The sequence below is a fragment of the Solea senegalensis genome, linkage group LG2 (genome assembly GCF_019176455.1).
Source record: "Solea senegalensis isolate Sse05_10M linkage group LG2, IFAPA_SoseM_1, whole genome shotgun sequence".
In the NCBI taxonomy this organism is placed as follows: Eukaryota; Metazoa; Chordata; class Actinopteri; order Pleuronectiformes; family Soleidae; genus Solea; species Solea senegalensis.
Window position 1 is genome coordinate 12,402,488 of NC_058022.1, and position 20,645 is coordinate 12,423,132.

At 42.7% G+C, this 20,645-nt stretch overlaps 1 protein-coding gene across 3 annotated transcripts in view; it reads left to right on the forward strand.

Annotated features, from left to right (window-relative positions):
- Positions 1–20,645, forward strand: part of igf2bp2a (insulin-like growth factor 2 mRNA binding protein 2a) — a 50,280-nt gene that overhangs the window by 24,593 nt on the left and 5,042 nt on the right. For 2 of the 3 annotated variants that reach the window (XM_044019803.1, XM_044019805.1), the window contains exons 3-15: positions 1,838–1,886; positions 3,589–3,640; positions 5,957–6,020; positions 7,011–7,301; positions 7,916–8,050; positions 10,637–10,759; positions 13,375–13,510; positions 15,782–15,919; positions 16,499–16,567; positions 18,112–18,234; positions 18,645–18,719; positions 18,948–19,079; positions 19,398–19,511. In XM_044019803.1, coding sequence (XP_043875738.1) covers positions 1,838–1,886; positions 3,589–3,640; positions 5,957–6,020; positions 7,011–7,301; positions 7,916–8,050; positions 10,637–10,759; positions 13,375–13,510; positions 15,782–15,919; positions 16,499–16,567; positions 18,112–18,234; positions 18,645–18,719; positions 18,948–19,079; positions 19,398–19,511 — 1,501 coding nt within the window. Of the gene's footprint in view, positions 1–1,837; positions 1,887–3,588; positions 3,641–5,956; positions 6,021–7,010; positions 7,302–7,915; positions 8,051–10,636; positions 10,760–13,374; positions 13,511–15,781; positions 15,920–16,498; positions 16,568–18,111; positions 18,235–18,644; positions 18,720–18,912; positions 19,080–19,397; positions 19,512–20,645 lie in introns of those variants that run through there. The other variant, XM_044019806.1, reaches the window with a different exon arrangement.

The window sequence follows — 20,645 nt, forward strand, 5'->3', positions numbered from 1 at the left end:
AAGGAGCTTTTAGTCTCTATACTGGGCAGCTTGTGGGGGCCAGCGTTTGCGGCTGTTTTGAGGTTTTGAGTTGGACTGAAATGCTTCTCTGCTATTGGCTGCTTTGGGGTTACAGAGGGTTGTGTACAGTGTTGAAAAAGGTAATGTGTTTTAGTGGCACAGACACATTTCTATTTGGTTTACCCTTGTTTGGGTGCTGGTTGCCAAGAGAGGTCTTTCATCGTGCCACTCGCTTCAAACCACCATTGGTGACAGAAAGCCTGCAGGCCACCGTGTGGGACATTCTGGGAACTGTCGGCATTTGCTTTTGTGTCATCTCTTTGTTTCTATAGGACATGCAGGACAGGATAAACCGCCTTTAGCCTGTCATTTTATTTATAAAACTGAATCGGTTGTCACTGTTGGTAGTTCATTTCAGCAACCAGTTCATTTGTCCCTCAGTATTCTAACATCACTGCTTATAAGTCGCTGGATGAATGGGTAGAGGACGGGGTCGTCCCCAATCTATGTGATGTGTTTCTCTACGGTTTTATTCAAGATCTAGACAGAGAAATTTGTGTAAGATGTAGGAAAACGAGTGTTTGTTTGTGAGTCCCCTTGAACTCAGATTCACGCTCACTATATTTTATCACCTTTACTCCTGAACTCCATCGTTAGTCTTGCTCTTGTGACGCCTCCTAATAGCGTGCTAAAATACTTCAGAGATGTTATTTGGGGGCGGAGGGAGGGGGTATGGCAGCCCAGCAGTGTGGCTTCTTTACCACCAGCCTCTCTGCTTTTTAAATCAGTCTGGAGCTGGAGTCTCTCACCTTAATGTAGCTGTTAACAGCCTGGTCACCGGGCGGTTTGTGTGGCTTTGCCGTTTGAGCTGACACGCTCTGTGGAGGCACAGAGAGGCTGTGTGTTCTGGATCCCAAAATGACAGAAAGTCAGAGGGACACTCTCCCACGTGAATGTGTGTCTCTGTCTTTTTGGCCAATAAACATTTCTGATTAAAAGCCTCAATGCTGCTTAGAATCTTTACGATCTTGACACTTTAGGTTTTTAACGTCTTTGCCGTTGATCATAAAACAAATTCACGGCGGTCCAATCGGTTGCCAAGCCTTCAAGCACATTTACATTCACATGAATCTGAAATCTGAAATCTGAAGACTGATAACAGTCATTGTCGTGGAATAGGTCAGTGAATGGACTTTAAATAAACAGAAAACATTTTGTTTTCATATACAACAAACTTTCTGAGGCTCTGATTGCTTCTGTCAGGATTTAAAAGTTTTTTTTATTGTATAGTTGTCAGGACCATTAGTCCTCATGGAGACCAAAAACCTGGTCCTAACGAGGCAAAACCTAATTTCTAAGGAACTGGTTCATTTACAGCCAAGATTTTAATTGTGGTTAGGTTAAATTATAGCTAAGGGATTAACTGGTTATGGACCTTATATCTGTTACTTCTTTTCTGGCATAATCACTGACCAGACCTAGGAGTCCTCATGGAGACCAAATCCTGGTCCTAATAACTCATTTAGTGCTAAGATTGAAATGATGGTTTTGTGTGTATGTGCGCGTGTGTTGGTGGCTGTGAAGACACATTTTCATTCAAACTTATCTTTGTGAGGACATTTTGACCTTGTGAGGACATTTTAGGCATGTAGTCTTGATGGTCAAGGTTAGGGTTGCTGAGGCGGAGTCAAGGGAAGTGTCCTAACACAAGTAGCTGCTGTGTGTGTGTGTTTGTGTGAACGAGGGAGAGAGAGAGAGAGAGAGAGAGAGTGACATGGAGAGAGTTTGCGGTTCAGGTCTGTTAAACTCACTCTGTCTGTCTGTTTTGTCTCTGCAGGAGTCGGAAGATCCAGATCCGGAACATTCCCCCTCATCTACAGTGGGAGGTCAGTTGTTTGTCTCTGAATGTGTGTGTGTGTGTGATGTCCAGTTGAACAGCATCAGGTAGCACATAAACCAGTTTCCTGACAATGCCCCACCAGCCTTTATTCTGTATTCCGCCTTAGACTGAACTTGTCCACGTCTGTATCTTAACTCTGTTGCTGTGTGTCAACAGACATTAACATTTCACATCTAGTGGGAATATCAATACGGTTATGCAAAGTTGCGGGTTAAAATCTTGATTTTAGTATAAACACATTTCATGTTTAAAGTAAAGCGAGGTCATCTGTTTGTGTGTGCGTAAGAAAAGGCGTCCAGCGTGTGAAGAAAAGAGCTTTAGGTTTATGTATTTATTTATTTATTTATATTCTTAAATTAGAACAAAGACAACCCAGCTGTTTCCACCTGCTCCTGCATCCTCTAAACTATGCTGCACACTCACGGATCCTTTCCTGTCGCACCAGAAAAAAGGCAGCGACAAAGCGGATATTAAAACAATATCGCTAATGATATTAAAAACAACAGGACAACAAAAACAGATTAAGTGTCACATCAGAGCTGACTGATACGGTCTTCTTAGTCGTTTGTTGTACAAGTATATTCAAGACAATGGCACATGTTCTTTCCATGGTAATCTGTTTATTGATAACACTTGGATGTGAATGGTTACATATGGTTCAATAATACGTACATCTTTATCAAGTTTCCATCTCAGTGAAGTGTAGTTCTTCTTTTAGACTTTCCAGGTGCCACTCTGCCCTTTAAATGCCCTTTAAGTGGGCAGAGTGGAACCTAGGAAGGCTAAAATCTGGGGTCTATGCTTTAATGAAATCAGACCAGTTGGTGACCTCTGACCGCAGAGCTGACAGGGCATCAGAGGCTACAATGAAATCTTATGGGGCGACAGTCAATGAAAGATTTCTTAAAAAGGGGCCATTTTTATTCTGACATTGTCTGTCAAGGTGCTGATATTTAACCTAAAGTTGAACCTAAAGCAAAATGAGAACTATATACCACTATATACCCTTTACAGGACGCTCATTGAGGTACAATAAAACATTCCAACCCTATAGTGTTATTGGAGGATATTTTTTTCCCTTTTGTTACATTTTCCAAAATGTTTTATTTTCATGTAGAAAATCAGGGTCCATGAAGGTACCAAATATGGTCCCTTGCTCGTCTGTGGTAAAAGCAATCGAAAAAGCGTATATTATACAAGAAAAACAACGATGAAGTGATAGGAACATTATTTTAGAACATTTTAGAACAGCGTTTCCAAATCCTGGTCCTCGGGGACCCCTGTCCTGCATGTTTTAGATGTTTTCCTATCCCATTACATCTGATTGATTTCATCAACTTTCCATCATCAGTTTTTGAGATAATACCGTAAAGGCAGGGTGAAATCCAAGTGTTCCTAAGATCTCGCGGTAATGCAAGCTAATGGTTTCAGATGTCCGTGGAAGTTACCAAATATACTTGAAAACTATATTGAAAACTAAAAAAAGTATATGCTGCACAATATACTGTTTTCCAAGGTTACGTTCCAGGGCTGGCTCTCAAAACTGTGCTTTAAAGGTCAATGACATTTTAAACTTCAGAAGTCCCGTTTTCTTCTCTCCTTGTTTGTGTGCATGCTGCTGTTGATGTTTGTCCAAGCACCAGTTGTCATACTCGTGTCTCTAACTCACACTCTCGTCTCTCCCTCAGGTTTTGGACGGACTTCTAGCTCAGTATGGTGCTGTAGAAAATGTGGAACAAGGTACAGAACCCTGGTCACTGCTCATCTCATCACACACACACACACACACACACACACACACAGACAGACCTCCCAGTGAGTCAGGTCTCCCTGTGTGACTTGAAACTTCCTCATTACCATCATCCCACACACCCATTATCTAAACATAACCCATCCCTGCATATAAATCTGCCTTTATCATCGTGCCTGTCTGTCTTTCTGTCCGTCTGTCTGCCTGTGTGTGTGCACATGTGTGTCATATAAGTTTGACCCCGGAGAGACAAGCCTTTGAATTATATGCAGCCTCTTTAATAAGCACTGTGTATTGCCACAGGCCCCCTTGGCTTCAGCATATGGATTGAAGTGGGTAGACATGGGCAGACATCCATGAGTCATGTGTCCATTTGACGGAGTGTGTGTTTATGCCTGTGCGTGTTTGCGTGTGTGTCTGTTTTGGGGAGGTGCATCGTGGTAATGGGAAGGACACTGTCGGCGCCTGTGGTGAAGCTTTTGCTCTGTCTGAAGTGAAGTGTGCGTGTGTGTGTGTGTGTGTTTGTGTATACAGTCATATTTGTAACCTGTTTAGGCACACCAGTCGTCCTCATGGACACCAAAACCTGGTCATAATTATATCCTAAAGCCTCAGTTCGTGAGGAACTGGTCGAAGTTTAGGGCTAAGATTTTTAATTGTGGTTAGGTTAAGGTGAGGGTTAGGCATTAGTATGGTTATGGTTAAGGTGTGGGATAACACATTGTTTAGGATGTCAAATGCAGTGTAAGAAAAGTAGCTGTGCAAACCTGTTTGTGTGTGTGTGCAGTCCACTCAGCACTGGAGTTGTCCCTAGGAACCTTTCGCTGTTTACACACACACACATGCATGAGTAGTAGTCACACATGGAGAGAAACAAAAAATCATCAAACACACACTCAGTTTCTCTCTATGTCTCAAACCAGCCAAGACCAACTACCACCCACTGTAGTCATGACAGGTGCTAAAAGAGAAGCCAGCGCAGAAAATTACGCCAGTCCAGTTTCCCAGATGCTGCTGTAAGACAAGGCTGCTTCGTCTCTGTACGTCCCAGAGAACCAGCGCAGCATTCCCTCCTCCTCCTCCTTCTCCTCCTCCTCCTCCTCTTCAGTGTGTGACAATCCAAACGTCAGAGTTGCACAGTGACACCGTGTCATCGGAACTTCCAGAGAACCGTCGCGTTTGTGCGTATCCTCGCCTCCGCTTCCTGTCTGTCCGCGTCCCGTGGATCCCTTTCCTCTGCCTGTGAACATGCTCTCCGGTCAAAGGGGGTTGAGGCCTTTTTTTGCGTGTGGCACAGCGAGAGCTGCCGTCAGTGGGACAGGACAGGACAGGGGAGGGTGGGGCGGGGCGCGGTAGAGCTGGCTCCAAGCACGCAGGCTGGGCTCAATGCCAGGCTCTGCCCACTTGCCCTCTCTTAGGCCAGCTGGGAGCTCTCTCTTGTTTTAACCCTTCCAGACATCCAAACCTGCTGGCGCAGAGCAAGCAGCAGGTTTGAAAGTTTTTGTTTTTCACTGACAGAGAGACACACGCTCTGATGACACTTCAGGAAAAACACATTCAGCAGCCTCGCCAAAAAATGTCGCTACATTTTACACACTCTAAGAAAAACCCTGTCTGTGTACTGCACATGAGACAATTACAGCAAGTATACAAAACACTTTCTGATGCCATTTGTCCTTTTTCTCATTGAGATTTTGCACTTTAGTCCAGTCTTTTAATGCTGTCTGTCCTTGGCTGGGGAGGTGTATTTTTCCACAAATGATACTGAAACCAAGAGAGGTTTACACTGTTTTTGCTTGAGTAGCTGAATGTATTTTGTGTTGATCATTTAGTTGACAAATTGAGCGATAATGAGCTTGACTGGTCATCACGTGTGCTGGTTTTTCACATACCATTCTTGCGGCATTAGAACAAAAATTCTGGTTTTGGGTATGAACCGGTAAAGTGCTAATCAAAGTCACCCTACACTTCAATGTTTAAAAGAGAATCAAACCCATAAAAGGGCCTGTTCTTTCCTCACTGAGCGATACAGGAGCAACCTTGCCATGAGAAACTTAAATCCATTGTTGTGTGAGTGGCAGTGAGTCTATTGTGTTTAGCAGCTTTGAGGCAGGATCTGGAGAGAAGCCAGTGTGTTGGTGGCTCAAATGCAGTCGCTCAGACAAGTGTCTCTTTGGGTCACTGCAGGAACCTGGGCACGCATCTGTCTCACCTGCGGCAGCAGCAGCAGCAGCAACAGATCAGCGGCATTCATGTGTTAATGTGGCTCTACCTCATGTTTTTCATGTCTCTCTCTTGTTTCACAGTGAACACTGACACAGAAACAGCAGTGGTGAATGTTACATATGCAACCAAGGAGGAAGCTAAAGTGTAAGCAGCACAAATAACACACTCTGATGCGGCCAAGTTGTGGCCTTGAGATATACTTGCTTTTTAACGGCGTGCGTGCACAGACATGCAGCTGCAACACAGGCTGCATTGTTGACATACACGGCGGTTTATGTGTGTCTTTAGGATTAAAAAGTGCATCCACCTCGGTCAGAGAGAGCAGGGCCAAATCGACCCTGGTCATGCTGACACTCAAGGAGGGGGTGCTGTAAAGTTAGTGTGATGGTGATGATGTCAGCAGAAGCAGGCGGCGCTAGCAACAACGCCAGTTACTGTACATCTACGTAAAGTGTGCTCAGTGTAAAAATGCACTCTCGTTTACTTACGTGTCCCGGGACTAATTTCAATTAGGACAGAACTCACAAAAACCTGGAAAAGCTTCAGTTTAGCAAGATTACCATGGACATACTTTACTCTTAGACCCCATTCAGACCTCATATTAACATTGGACCTGAATGATCTGATCACAAATAGACAATATTAAGTACAGGTAATCTGTCCTGAATGCATCTTCAGATCCGAAGACAGAAACCACATTCTGAGGTGATTTTATCCTATGACCTTGTGCAGCCTCATAGTATTGCAGGAGGTGCAATATTTGTTAAAATGTGTGTCAGAATATCATTTTAGATGCATTATTGTCTCGATGTATACACATCTTATTCTGCAGACTGAAGAGAACATATTTGTTTGTCACAGATCTGCCCAAATATCACACAGTAATCATTTCAAATGTGTTTTTTGGCTGAAAATGAGAATAATACCCTCTGATATCGCAATTCCTGTCAAAATAATGACTATTAGATATTTATTCAAAACCGTTCAGCCCTGCTCACAAGCAGTGAGCGATAAAACATGAAATAGAATCCCGTGCACACAAACGCAGTGAAAAGCAAGTGTATCTTAGTCTTAGTCTTAAAGAGTCAGCCTTTAAAATACCTTTTCATCACCTGCTCACCCTGTCGTCTCCAGAGCCATTGAGAAGTTGACAGGACACCAGTTCGACGATTACTCCTTTAACGTGTCATATATTATGGACATGGACGCCGCTCAGCCCGCTCAAGAGCCCCGTGTTCGGCGTGGGGGGAGATCGTCCCGGGATCAGGGCGCCACTCAGCCTGGACCCTCAGGAGGTTTTGGGATTCCACGTCAAAAACAACACGAACTCCCGCTGCGCATACTCGTGCCTGCTCAGTTTGTGGGAGCCATCATTGGAAAGGGGGGCCTCACCATCAAGAATGTCACCAAACAGACACAGTCTAAGTAAGTATGCCACTCTAATGACGATTAATTTATTTATTCAGGCTTTTTCTGAACTTTACTGTACTACAAATGAGTAGACCCAATAATTCACAGGTAACGGATGGATACATGAAATCATGTCTTCTCTTATTACACCTCCTTATTTTTTGTCTTTGTGATATTCTGTACAGTTTTTCATTTTCATTTTATTTTATGATTTCTGATTAATGGTGCTGATCATACGAGGGTGTAGTGGTTAGAGCTCTTGCCTCTGCAGCAAGAAGACCCGGGTTCGCAACCTGCTCGGAACAAGGCTCTTTCTGCATGGAGTTTGCATGTTCTCCCCTGTGTGTGTGGGATTTTTCTGGCTTCTCCAGCTTCTCCCGCACAGTCCAAAAACATGCAATATGTGGGGATTAGGTTAATTGGACACTCTAAATTGACAGTGGGTGTGAGTGTGGACGGTTGTTCGTCTCCATATGTGGCCCTGTGATGGACTCTCGCCTATCATCCCAGCTGAGATTGACACAGCACCCCCCTGCGACCCTCATGTGAAGGATAAAGCGGTAGAAAAATGTATTGAAGTTCGTACAAAGCTTGACAACATTATCTGTTTCTCTCGTTTCCTCCCTCAGGGTGGACATTCATCGGAAGGAAAATGCAGGTGCGGCAGAAAAGGCCATCACCATTCACTCGACCCCCGAGGGCTGCTCCGCCGCCTGCCGCATGATCCTGGAAATCATGCAGAAGGAAGCCAGTGAGACCAAGACGTAAGTCTGCACTCCAGCGCGCACACACACACACACACACACAAACATTAAGAAGTGCTAACGTGAACGGACTCAAATGTGCTTATGCAGAGCATCATAGATACACTTCTGCCGAGAGATTAGCCACAATGTCTGCACGACCATAATCTCATCCTTTACCTACCTGTGCATCTTTTAATCTCACTGCGCTTACTCTGGCTTTGACCACTAACAAAGTAAACTACAGTGCACATGACACACTCACATAGACAAACATGTGATTGCAGATTAGCATATAAGAAACAAGGCTGACGCGCCAGCTTGACACTTTTAACGAGACCCTGAACCTTTCTGCTCGATGTAAAGATGAACCACCCACCTTTAACACAGAAAAACAGTGTTTGTCTTAATGTATGTGTTGAGTGTGTTGTTTATTGAGGGGGTAACACTACTTTACATCACACCTGAGATTTAGAGGAAGATTTGAAAATAAACATATCTCCACTGTCTTCCTTCCTTCCTTACTTACTAGTAAGTTATTTGATCATCTGGTGTTTAGTAGCACTGTGTGCAAGTTAATATACACAACATATAGAATTGGTTGAAGATGTAATTCTTGTCACATTTTGATGTAATAACCTGGTATCACAGTTAAACGGATGTCAATTTGTTTTGCCCAGCCAATTTGCTCAAATTCAGCGGAATCAAAGGCTTGACTATTTCCATTTCTATATCTTGTCATCCTCTGTCATCCTCTTTAATCTGCTTGTATTAGGTTGTTATAGAACAGTTGGACGTTTCATGTGCGACAAAAGAGGAAGAACTGGGGGAAACTGTGAATGCTGTAAAAGAAATAATAAAATTGCACTCCTCAGAAAACATCACAGCTCAAATCTCAGTGAACGACCACCAGCATTGTCATGTTTTTGCCTGTTGAATTTCAATGCGACTGTTTTGGATTGCTGAAGTCAAAAAGCATCTACCAAATGTGTGCGCTGTGATCTCACAAGAAGCCAGTCAATTGGTCTGATTCACCTTCATCTGTCAAAACTGCTCTCACGGGTCACAATTACTTCCACACCTGCCTTCACCTTTGCTGCCACACACCCTGTAATTTCACAGAGCCCAAGGAGGAGAGGCGTAACACACAGTGAAACCTGAGCCACTAAACTTGGCCTCGAAACTCACAACACTGATATCGCCCCTGACTTGTCCCACTGCCTACCCCAAACAAATTTCACTCTACAGCACAGAAAATATACTCACTGATCAAAGCCCCAAAACACACACACACACACACTCACCACCATGTTCAAACACTCACAGCCTATCATTTTCCTATCAATTTCCATGTAAGAATAAACTATATTATTCTTACATCCTTTGCCTGTTATTTTAATGACCTTATACATCTGCACTGGTTAATACACAGAGGGCCTGTTGTTTGTGCTTTATTAATCAGTAATGCATGATTTCAGTGGACATTTTCTATAACTCCATTAATGTTTCTTTGAAGAAAATAGAGACAAACTCTTAAAACTGTTACTGGATTTAAATAAGGTGGAGGATGAGTGGGAAATATGATAGAAAATTCCACTTATTTGTATAGCACCAAATCACAACATCCATTACCTCAAAGGCAATGTACATAGTAAGGTAGAAACCTCCCTTTTAACAGGAAGACATCTCTGACAGAACCAGACTCCAGAAACAGAGGGGGACAGAGGAGAGGAAGGGGAAAGAAAGGACAAGAGGGAGGTGAAGTAGAGGCAGAAGAGGGAGAGACCAGGAGCAGAGATATAACGTTATCAAGTTATCCGTTTAAACAAGACAGTTCTGAATCAGTGACGACATGTTTGTAGAATACTACAATGTCATTTATACAAGCAGCAGCAGAGATGGCTGTTAAAAAACGATACCGGTATCAACTTTAATTGTCGCATAATAACAATGGCGATGATATGATATAATATAATAATAATAATAATAGCCTCGAAACTGGATCTGGACCCTGCAGCCTGCAAGATGAAGACACAGAGAGAGAGAGAGAGAGGGAGGACAGGAAGGAAAAGACAAAAACTAGGGAGGGAGAGAAAGAACAAAACGGACTCAGTTCGCTGGGTTTGAATAAAAATTTTGATTTTGGTATCATGTGTACAATTAAGTACAGCCAACTGAACAAGGTTTGATAGTCTGCAAAGAAAAATATCAGTTAGAAATGTAATCTTGCCTCATTTCTTCATATCAGGGACCTGAGAGACATTTTCGGGTTTGAATTCAAGCTTTAAACTTTGAACCCTTAAAAAAATACAGAACAAGTTTGTTTGTTTGTTTTTAAATGAAGCACCGCATCTGCACCAGAACGGATTCCTCTTGGTATTTCTCTCTGAAATCTGTGAGAACAAACAAAAGGATCTTACACAGTAGTTACCCTCACGTCTTAACATAGTTGCCCCGTGCCAACAGCGGCACGTCCAGCCGGGCAGCTGTCCACATGACTGTCCATCCCTGTCACAGCATCACATTCCTCACGCTACGTCAGCAACACACAGCAGAACTTTGTCTGTCCTAACCTGTGTGTGTGTGTGTGTGTGTTTGTGTGTGTAGGACGGAGGAGTTCCCTCTAAAAATCCTGGCCCACAACAGCCTGATTGGCCGGCTGATTGGTAAGGACGGCCGCAACCTGAAGAAAATCGAAGAGGAGACAGGGACCAAGATAACCATCTCCTCGTGAGTCACCTCCCGTCTGTGACACTTGCTCGAAGTGCTTTCCCTGCATCTGCACTAGGGGCCGCACGAGCTTTAGTAAGAAACATGCAAACTCACTGGAGCGCTTCTGAAAACGGCAAAAACAACAGCAATTGCCAACATGACCCACACACAGACACACACAGACACACAGATGGAGGCAGCTCTTCACCCTCTGCTCTACAAAACGGCCACTGTACATAAATCTTGTGTTGTATATTTGTTTTTTAAGGTTGCGCTACTCATCCAGGCTGCATCCAAGAAGCTTGGAGCTGTGTGGTGCAGGAACAGCAGCTGCTGTGACTGGCACACGTGGGCATGTACACAGACAATCGTCCAGGGAGCACCTTTATTTATTCTGTTGGCGGGGCATATGTTTCTGATATTGGACAATGACGGTTTTATTTATTCGCGAGAAGCCAAAATCGATTTTTTGCAACCCTCTTGAGCAGCTCGGCTTATTTTTAGCAGTTGAATCCACTCCTCAAGACTCTTGTTGGGGTTTCCTGGCGTACAGCGCTGTACAGGGAAACACAGGGAGCCTTCGTCAGCATTGTGTGAACTTACTTGTTAGTGGTTGGAATAAAACGGACCTTTGTTTATGTTTCAGAGTTACACACTCTAGCTTTACGACTAATGTGCTGTTGTGTCTCCACGAGCCCTGAGAACATAATGTGCCTTGAGGAGGAGACGGGGAGGTGGAGAGAGACAAAGAGAGAAGATTCAAACAATGCACTCAGTATTGATGGTTCTATGCAAATCCTCTGAGAGCACCTGCTCTGTCCTGTATTACCAAGGAAAGAATAGATTGGGGTTTTTTTTGCTTTAAAAGCCTAAAGGCACTGTATTTTTACATTTTCCAATGTAACTGCTTTGTGAAGAGTTTGCTTATTTTATTCATACAGGCCAGAATTGATTTTTGAAGAAGTGGAGTTATTTTGTCAGTATCACTGTTGTTTTTCACTCAAGACTACACAGTGATAACTCAAGGTCAAAGCTGCAAACAAAGCATGTGAAAAGATTTGGTGCAGGGGTTCTAATTTATCTTCTAATGAATTACAAAAAAGAAATCAATTTCATTCATTGTTTTTGTTTTTTAAAGTTACAGTAAGCAGAATTGCTGGGGGGAAAAAACACGGTGGATATTTGAGTTACATCTGTGTGTTATTAACATTCTCACAAATAAGCACGGACCGTAATGACACTGAATTCTCTCAATCTCAGGAACTGTCCGCTGGTGTTCTATTGCACGTGTTCTATTACACGTCGTTCCCTTTTTAATGTTTCTTTGCAAAAAAGGAGGTAGGTTTCTGAGAAGGACTTGTCTGCAGAGTAGTGGAAAAGCTAATAGGATTGCCCACTCTCTCTCTCTCTCTCTCGCTCTCTCTCACTCATCTACCCCTGTGATGTGATTGGTCAAAAGCCGATGGGACAGGTTTACTTGTGAGGCTGTAAACAACGCCCATAGCAGGTGTGGATGTGTTTTTCTCCCCCAGTTCACTGGATTTGTATTATGGTGAAAGGTCGTTGTGGAATTATTGATCAATAATGCCAAATGATCTTGCTGACTGTACCTTTACCGTCATCTTATGTGTGTTTTTGGCGATGAAGCTAATTGGCGTGTTTCCACGAGCGCTGCTCGACCCGCCTCGGCACGGCACGGATATTTTTGCTTTTCCATTCGCGATAGTACTTTTTTTTTAGTACCTGCTGCTCAGGCGAGGTTCCAAGCGAGCTGAGCCAACACTATCTGTGACGTCGTCAGTCTGCCGTGCACTGTGCCATCATGGGGAGAGGCACAAGGTCAAACTGTAGATCAGTTAAAAAGACTTAACAATCCTGAAAACGTGTGTTTATCTCCAACATTCAGCAGGGAAATGTCTAAAATGTTGAATTTAGCGACAGCACTGCTGAAAGCAAAGAGCCCTATCACAGCCCCTGTCGCTGTATTTTAGTTCAGTGACTGTGTCAGACGGAGTCTGTGCTCCGGTCCTGCAGGAAATACTGAAGTAATCTTTCTAATTAACTGATTCTAATGATTCAGCACATCGAAAACAACTGCTTTACTAGTCACTCGTCACTAGTTTGTGTGTGTCGCGTGTAAAATGAAGTCACGGCAGTTATATGTGCAGTTGTGCTGTGATGACTCCGCCCAAACCCAAGCAAACCGTGTCAATGCGGTACTAAGTAGTGAAAAAACACCACAAGAGGTCTTTTTAACCATTGGTCCCATATGATGTAAATGCTTGAAGTTGCATGATGGGAAGTGTAGTTTCCAGTGTTTTTTGAGATTAGGCCTGGGGAGCTGGAGAACCGTTGTATTCTTTTCTTCTTCTTTTTTCACTCTCCTCCTTATGAATCACTAGATTGTTTTTGTTTTTCTTGCTGAACAACACATGTTGATGGTAGTTTTGATGTTGACACACAGCTTTCTGTAGCACTTAAGTTAGATCAACAGGAAATCCAGTTAAATAACAACTCGGTCACCTCCACTGATTGGGAGACCGTGAGCAGAATATTAGCAGGCCTGTTTCTTTTATTTGTGTTTCCATATGCATGTACTCATGTCTCTTTCTCTCTCTTCACCTCTCTTCCAGGTTACAAGACTTAACCATTTACAACCCCGAGAGGACCATCACTATCAGGGGCAGCCCTGAGGCGATTTGTAAGGCCGAGGAGTTGATCATGAAGAAACTGAGGGAAGCCTATGAGAACGACATTGCTGCTTTAAATGTAAGCTCATCCCCAGCTGTGTGTGTGTGTGTGTGTGTGTGTGTTTCAGGATCTCAGGCTGACTCACACAGAGTGACAGGTGAACAGCGGAGAAGAGTGATGATATACAGCAGGATAATATCACGTCCCCATTCAGGACATGTTAACCACCAGGATGAGCAATGCCCGTTGTTGTGTGTTTGGTAAACGGATAACAGTAAACGATCGCTGCCGAATGGCTCATCAGTGACTCGAGTGTTAGAGGACAGCACGTCTGTGGACATGAGTGTGTGTGTGTGTGTGTGTCTGTTCCACGGAGGCTCTGACTCATGCTCACCTCCCTGCTGTGTGTGTGTATGTGTGTGTCTGTGTTCCCGCTGTAACACACTGCGTTTCCCAGCATACATCTGATATCTGTAGGCCGCTCTCTCGCACAGCTCCTCTTTCACACTGCTGCCCTCATGACATCACCAGTGCTGCAGTCAGAAAGGTCAATGACAGAGGAATGTAAACTGTGATGATAATGCGGTGATGAATGCTGACTGAGGTTGTGTTAACGGTGTTGATGTTGTAAAGTGTGGAAAGGATTCTGATGTAGTAGTAGCATGTATGTCTGTATTTTTCCTTTGCTACGGCCACACAAACTCTCTCGTGCCTACATTAGTGTCTTCATTTTCATTATCCAAATATTGGCTCAGAAATAATCATCAAGAAGTAGCACGCAGCATGCGGTTAAATAGTTCTGGCTGGTGTGAGCCGTTCTGGCACCTGTTCTCGGCCGAGTGTCTACAGTAAGCGATGAGGGCCATCTAGCGTGATGCTGTGGCTATTACACAGGAACTCACTCTGGGAACATGGAAGTGAAAGGAGAGCGCTTGTCCTGAAACCAGAATAGCTGACTTGACTTTGAGGGAGGAATATTTTTGTCACACTGTTACAACATCAAACTGTCCTGTGGAAACCACGTTTAAAGGAGCTGAGAGAAGCTGAATCTTTTGTTTTTCAGATTATGTAGTGGTTTTAAATAAAGAAACACTTTTATCTGAAACACTGAAAATCACCACATGTGTGGAAATCAATGACACCTTTATTTGAGGGAGTGATAGTCAAAACATGTTTTACTCAGTTTACTCAGTTTACTCACCAAAAATACCTAAAAAACCTAAATATGTTTTTTTAACAATCAGTGAATCTGCCAAAGGAAACTTGAAAAACTGCATGTTGAAATACACACATGAGATATTTTTAATTTCATGTAACAAATGAAGAGAAGCAAGAATCTGGAAGATTTTACAGGATTAATAATTTAACTCGTAGTGCACAGGTGTACCTGTGGTAAATTGCTGTGTGGGAATAATACACAACTCCTTATTTGGACATCCTGGGTGTGTGTGTTTAAGGTCACATATTCAGCCATTCTAATTATTTTTTTTCGTTTTCTCGTGTTTTTGAGTAAAAGTTATGATCAATTTTAAAATTGCAATTTTAGTAGTGTTAGTAGTAGCGATAATTGTGCAAATAGACCGTTTTTCTTTCATTTTTGTGCATAAAAACGGGCCAGTTTCCAAATTTCACAAATTCAATTTGATTTTCAACATTTTAAATACTTTTTGCCCACCAACTTATATAGTTGGTGAAAATGGAAAAAGAAAAGTGCTAAAAAAAAGATACTCCATATTGTAAATATAACGTCTGTATATGCTGTATATTTGAACATAGTAATGGAAGAAAAAGCAGCCGAAGTGCTCTGTGTTCTAAGGGTTAAAGGATAATTGAACAGTCTGATTATATTTAACACCTTGTCCTTGAAGTTGATGTAAAAGCGGGGAATTAAAATCTTTTTTATTCCCTGTGGGCCCAGATAAAATGTGCTTAAAAATAGTCTCAATAATAGTTTATTTATATATGTGTACAACAGGCTAATCTGTAAAACCTTGAATCTCAATGACACACTAGTGCAGGGGTAGGCAATTATTTTCCACAAGGGGCCACATGAGAAACAAAAAATATCGTTGAGGGCCGAGCCAAATTTGAATTCATTTTAATTTAATTAAAGCAGTAAATTGTATTGTTTTGGTGTAAATTGGGCAGCATACAAACACACAATAAACACAATTACTAACCAACTCTATTGAAAATATCAAATGACTACACTATATTATGAATACTATTATACTATACTACTGTGGTGTAGTCTACTGTGGGCTGTGTCCATGTCTGCCCTCGTGTATCATCTTGTGTCTGGTTCCTCATAAAATCCCCATCTCTTGCTTTTTCTCTGCCTCTGTGCAGCAACAGGCCAACCTGATCCCAGGCTTGAACCTCAACGCTCTGGGCATCTTCTCCTCTGGTCTGCCAGTGCTGCCCCCTGCTGCTGGACCACATGGTGCTGTGCCCCCTGTGGCACCAGCAGGATACAACCCATTCTTAGTGAGTAAGCCCCCCCCCCCTTTTTTTTCACACAGCCATAAGAGGTGGCGGCAAGACAAAATAGTCTTTTGTTTCCTTTTTTCTTTTCTTTGTTGAATGTCTCTCTGGCCAGCAAAACATCGCAGGGATTAGATTTTATGTGGGGAAGCAATTTGATTCAGGTTCTACCAGACCACTTTTTGAAAACTAAAAAAAAGAAAACACTTACTTATACATAATACTTATGACTAGCACTTTATAGTTTGGCTTACTTGAAGCACTTACTTACTTCTAGCTCTTGTTTGTACCCAAATGTTTAAATGCTAAATGATATGTAATGTAAAAAACAATGCTGTGTTGACCTATAATGATGTATACAGCTTGAAACACCCAGAACTTCCCATTCTCTCATCCCCTCACATGAGTCAGGTAATTGTTAAACAAAGTCTCTACTCATTGCCCGATGAGTGTGAGTCTAATTGGCGTGAGACGCTGTGTGAGAATGTAATAACATTTTTTGTTGTGTTGTTGTGTTAATCAGTGTTAGGCCCTGAGTTGTGCGTATGTGCTGTCTGATCTGCGTGTTTTTTTTTCTTCCAGAGTCACTCTCCACATCTCAGTGGCCTGTACGGGGTTCCTCCAGCAAGTGCCATCCCCCACCAGCACTCAGTAAGTTCAGTCCAATCCAACTTTATTTACAAAAGTGCTGTACACAGACATAAAAGACAGTAAAACAACAAAAAAGAGTAAAAGCCAACATCTCAAACTGAGTTAAAAGTCAAAGAGAGAAACATGTGTTTTAAGAGAGGACTTAATAACAGGAAGTGAGTCGCCCTGCCTGATGTGCAAAAGCAACTCATTCCACAGTTTCGGAGCGGCGACTGAAAATGCACAGTCGCCTCTCAGCTTCCTTTTTGTCTTAGGGACGACTAACAGTGACTGATCTGCCGACCCGAGAGAGCGCGTGGGGCAAGACCATGAAGACATTTAAAAACAAATGACAGAATTTTAAAATCAATCCGGAAACGAACCGGGAGCCAGTGAAGTGCTGCTAAAACTGGAGTCATGTGCTCTGGTTTTTTCGTACCAGTTAAAAGCAGAGCAGCGGCGTTTTGAACCAACTGTAGTGGAGCGAGTGATGTCTGGCTAAGAGCAACATAGAGGGCATTGCACTAGTCCAAGTGAGTTGTGAGAAAATCATGGAATGCCGAGAAGGAAACGGTTTAGCCTTGGTGAGTTGTCTGAGTTGAAAGTTCCCCTAAAATCTACAGTACGGCATAGTTTACACGACACCGTTTTCATCTGATAATCTGGCTTTTTGCAATTAGAGTTAATCTCCCCTAATTGGCATGCGATAAAAAAAAGTTGCTAATTGTGACATATTCAACCGTCTCTCTCTCTCTCTCTCTCTCTCTCTCTCTCTCTGGCGTGTCTGAGGACCAGATCTCATTTCCAGCATGATAGTAATGTTATCTGATTCCGCGATGACTACAACCACCAGAGCAATCAGAGACCAGGGCTGGGTGATGGTGGCTGAAACCTTAACAGGAATACAACACCAGTCCATCATAGAGATGACAAGAGGAGGGGAAAAAAAAAAAAAGAAATACAACATCAAAAACGTGACAGAGATCATAGACCACAGACATACTTCTCATGTGTTTCTGTTCTATAAGCTCAAGAAGCTTTGGAAATGTTGCACCGAGAAAAAACAGAACACTCTACAGTGTAGACCAAATTGATAAAATAAAATAAAAATACAAAAAAATTCTGTAAATAATGTATTATTGCAACTTGCAGTCAGCATGCTGTGTTGGACGGTAGGGTCAGGCATTCCTACCTACCATCGCTGAGTCACCAGCACACCACAGATATGTCTGGAAAGGAAACTTCACAGTTGTAGCTCATAAAAATTGACTTCACAAACGTCCAGAACACAAGTGTTTCCATGCTAAGAAAAACAAAAACACCAACAGGAAATATTCCATTCATTCTTTACCCAGAGGGAGAAAACCCTCACGCAGAGCCAAATCATTTAAAGCTGAAATAGACACATCTGTAATTATATTGTTAAACCTGCACAAAGAACTGTTATTCCATATTTGAAAGGAGTGTCACCTGGTTGCCGTCATGTTTTTTATGCATTAGTGCTTATGATGACCACCATGAGGAAGAGAATATAGAAAAAGAGTGATGTGTGTGTTTCTTCTCAGCAACAGGCTCCAGAACAGGAGGTTGTCTACCTCTTTATTCCAACTCAGGCAGTCGGGGCCTTGATCGGGAAGAAGGGCCAGCACATCAAGCAGCTCGCCCACTTTGCTGGAGCCTCCATCAAGGTGAGTTTAGTTACCCTGCTGACCTCAGTGATCGGGGAGGAAGAGGACACTCGGACCGTCTCTCACCGGCATGAAAGAAAATGAGTGGACACATTACAAATTAAACAGGTTGTTAAGTACGGAGTGAGTAGTGGCTGAGTCAGCAGCGCAACATGGGCCACAGCTGAGCATGTTATTTATTTATGGTCAAAAACAAAGAAAAGTGGGGATGACTCGTGAGCAGAGCATTTCAGAAAGCCCCCGAAGTCCCGTCTGCGGAGGTGAGACAGCTGCTCGGTAAATCCTCGAGGCACGTAATCCCCGGTGTTTTAGTTTCTCAGATGATTCAGTGGTTTGCTTTGAGCACCAAAGTTTTCACCATCTTTTCTCCTTATATGACTCCAATACTTGTGTGTGTGTGTGTTTGTCAGATTGCCCCAGCTGAGAGCCCAGACGTTGCTGAGAGAATGGTTATCATTATTGGAACTCCAGAGGCCCAGTTTAAGGTAAAACATCATGAATGTGTGTAGAATGTATACATATATATATATATATATATATATATGGTAATAGTTTGAGTTTAAGTGTGAATTTGAAAAAAAATGTCAAATGTGCTCAAATTCATAATCTTTATTATTTTGTCCTGTGCAGTATCTTAGTAAACAGCAGTGGATCACTGTGTGTCCCCATTTTCCCCAGTCTCTCCTTGCCTCATACCCTCCTCTGTATTCCAGGCCCAAGGTCGGATATTTGGGAAGCTGAAAGAGGAGAACTTCTTCTCGGCGAAGGAGGAGGTCAAGCTGGAGACGCACATCAAGGTTCCTTCAACTGCAGCTGGCAGGGTCATCGGTAAAGGAGGCAAGACGGTCAGTTCAAACTGGATTGATTTATATTAACTTCAACTGTCTTAATTGTTTACTGGATCCTCACAAATATCAGCAATCTTGTGTTAAATATTCTGCTACTTTCTTTTCTTTTTAACCCTATAAGCTCATGAATGCATGTATATATATCTATATATAGATATATATACATATATACGATATATGCAAGTATCACCTTATTTCCATGGTTTCAAATATGATTACCTTTGTCTTTCTCCTTGTCTCGGAGTGAGTGATTTCATTGTGTTTTTACTATGTGAGGCTGAGGGGATGACACTGACGTCTGTGTCTGTGTTTAAGGTCAATGACCTCCAAAGCCTTACGAGTGCAGAGGTCATCGTACCACGGGACCAAACTCCAGACGAGAACGACGAGGTCTTTGTGAAAATCATTGGCCATTTCTTTGCCAGCCAGGTACCAAAAAAAAAAAATTTCAATGATTTACCTTATTTTGCATAGTGCAATAGTAAGAATGCAGTAGAATGTAATCCATAACAATTACATGTTCTAATAAGAGGCAAACAGTAGTCTGTACTAACGATGCTGAAGAAAAACAACACACGGTCAAGTTCAGGTTTGTGACTATGACAGTCTGTCTAGAGTCTGGACCAGAGATCATTCAAAAAACCCTCACCCCACAAAATACACTGGTTGCGTAACGGCATCTCCGACCCAGCGTCGTGGCTGACATGCGTCCACTCTAGTCAATGTGTCAGAGTACACTGGTTGAGAAGTCTGCGTGGCGGCTGCGTGTCGGGTCTGCCAACTAGCGGGAGGTCGGAGTGGACGCACACTTCTGTTTCTGTCAGATGCCGCAGCAGAGCCGCATAAATACACTTAAATACATCACAGAAAGGATTCTTGCTCCTGCTTCTTCGGTCGGTAAAAGAAATACTGCTCGGTTTGTTGTGTTTCCAACACATACGGTGTTTTTCCGTGCGAGAAAACCCAGTCTCACGACTCCAGCTGTCCAGCCGCGCGGAGACGCAGGTAGTGTACAGTAAACTGGTGGAGCTGTGCGGATCATCCATTGTTCTGCAACCAGTGTATTTTGGGGGTGAAACAAAAACATGTTCTTGGCTGTGTTTTTTTACATTTGAACTGCTAATATAACGTAAAGGCCCTTTGTATAAATTACATATTCTAAGGCGACGAAAAATAGTTTTATTTTAAAGTGATTATACTATTATATACGTGTAGATGAAGGTAATTGCTTACAATACAATTTATGCCTAAAAAATGTACATCATGGAGGGTTTATTGGCACTCCTTTAAGGTTTTCTTTTATTTTTTTACTATCACACATCAGTGCACAAGCATATCACATTCCTCGTCACCAGTTGGAGTTTGCTCAGTTGTCATGGAGATGGACCTATGTGTGAAATCATGACAGCGACTCAACTTTCTGATCTGTCTCCATGGCAACTGGGCACACTTTCTCCCCTGACAGAGACTGTGTGGTATGGTTGAAAGTTCCCTGGTGTTGTGCGAGCTAATATTTCTGTGAGTGAGAACGATGCCAAAGAGTTATCTTGTAGAGATACAAGA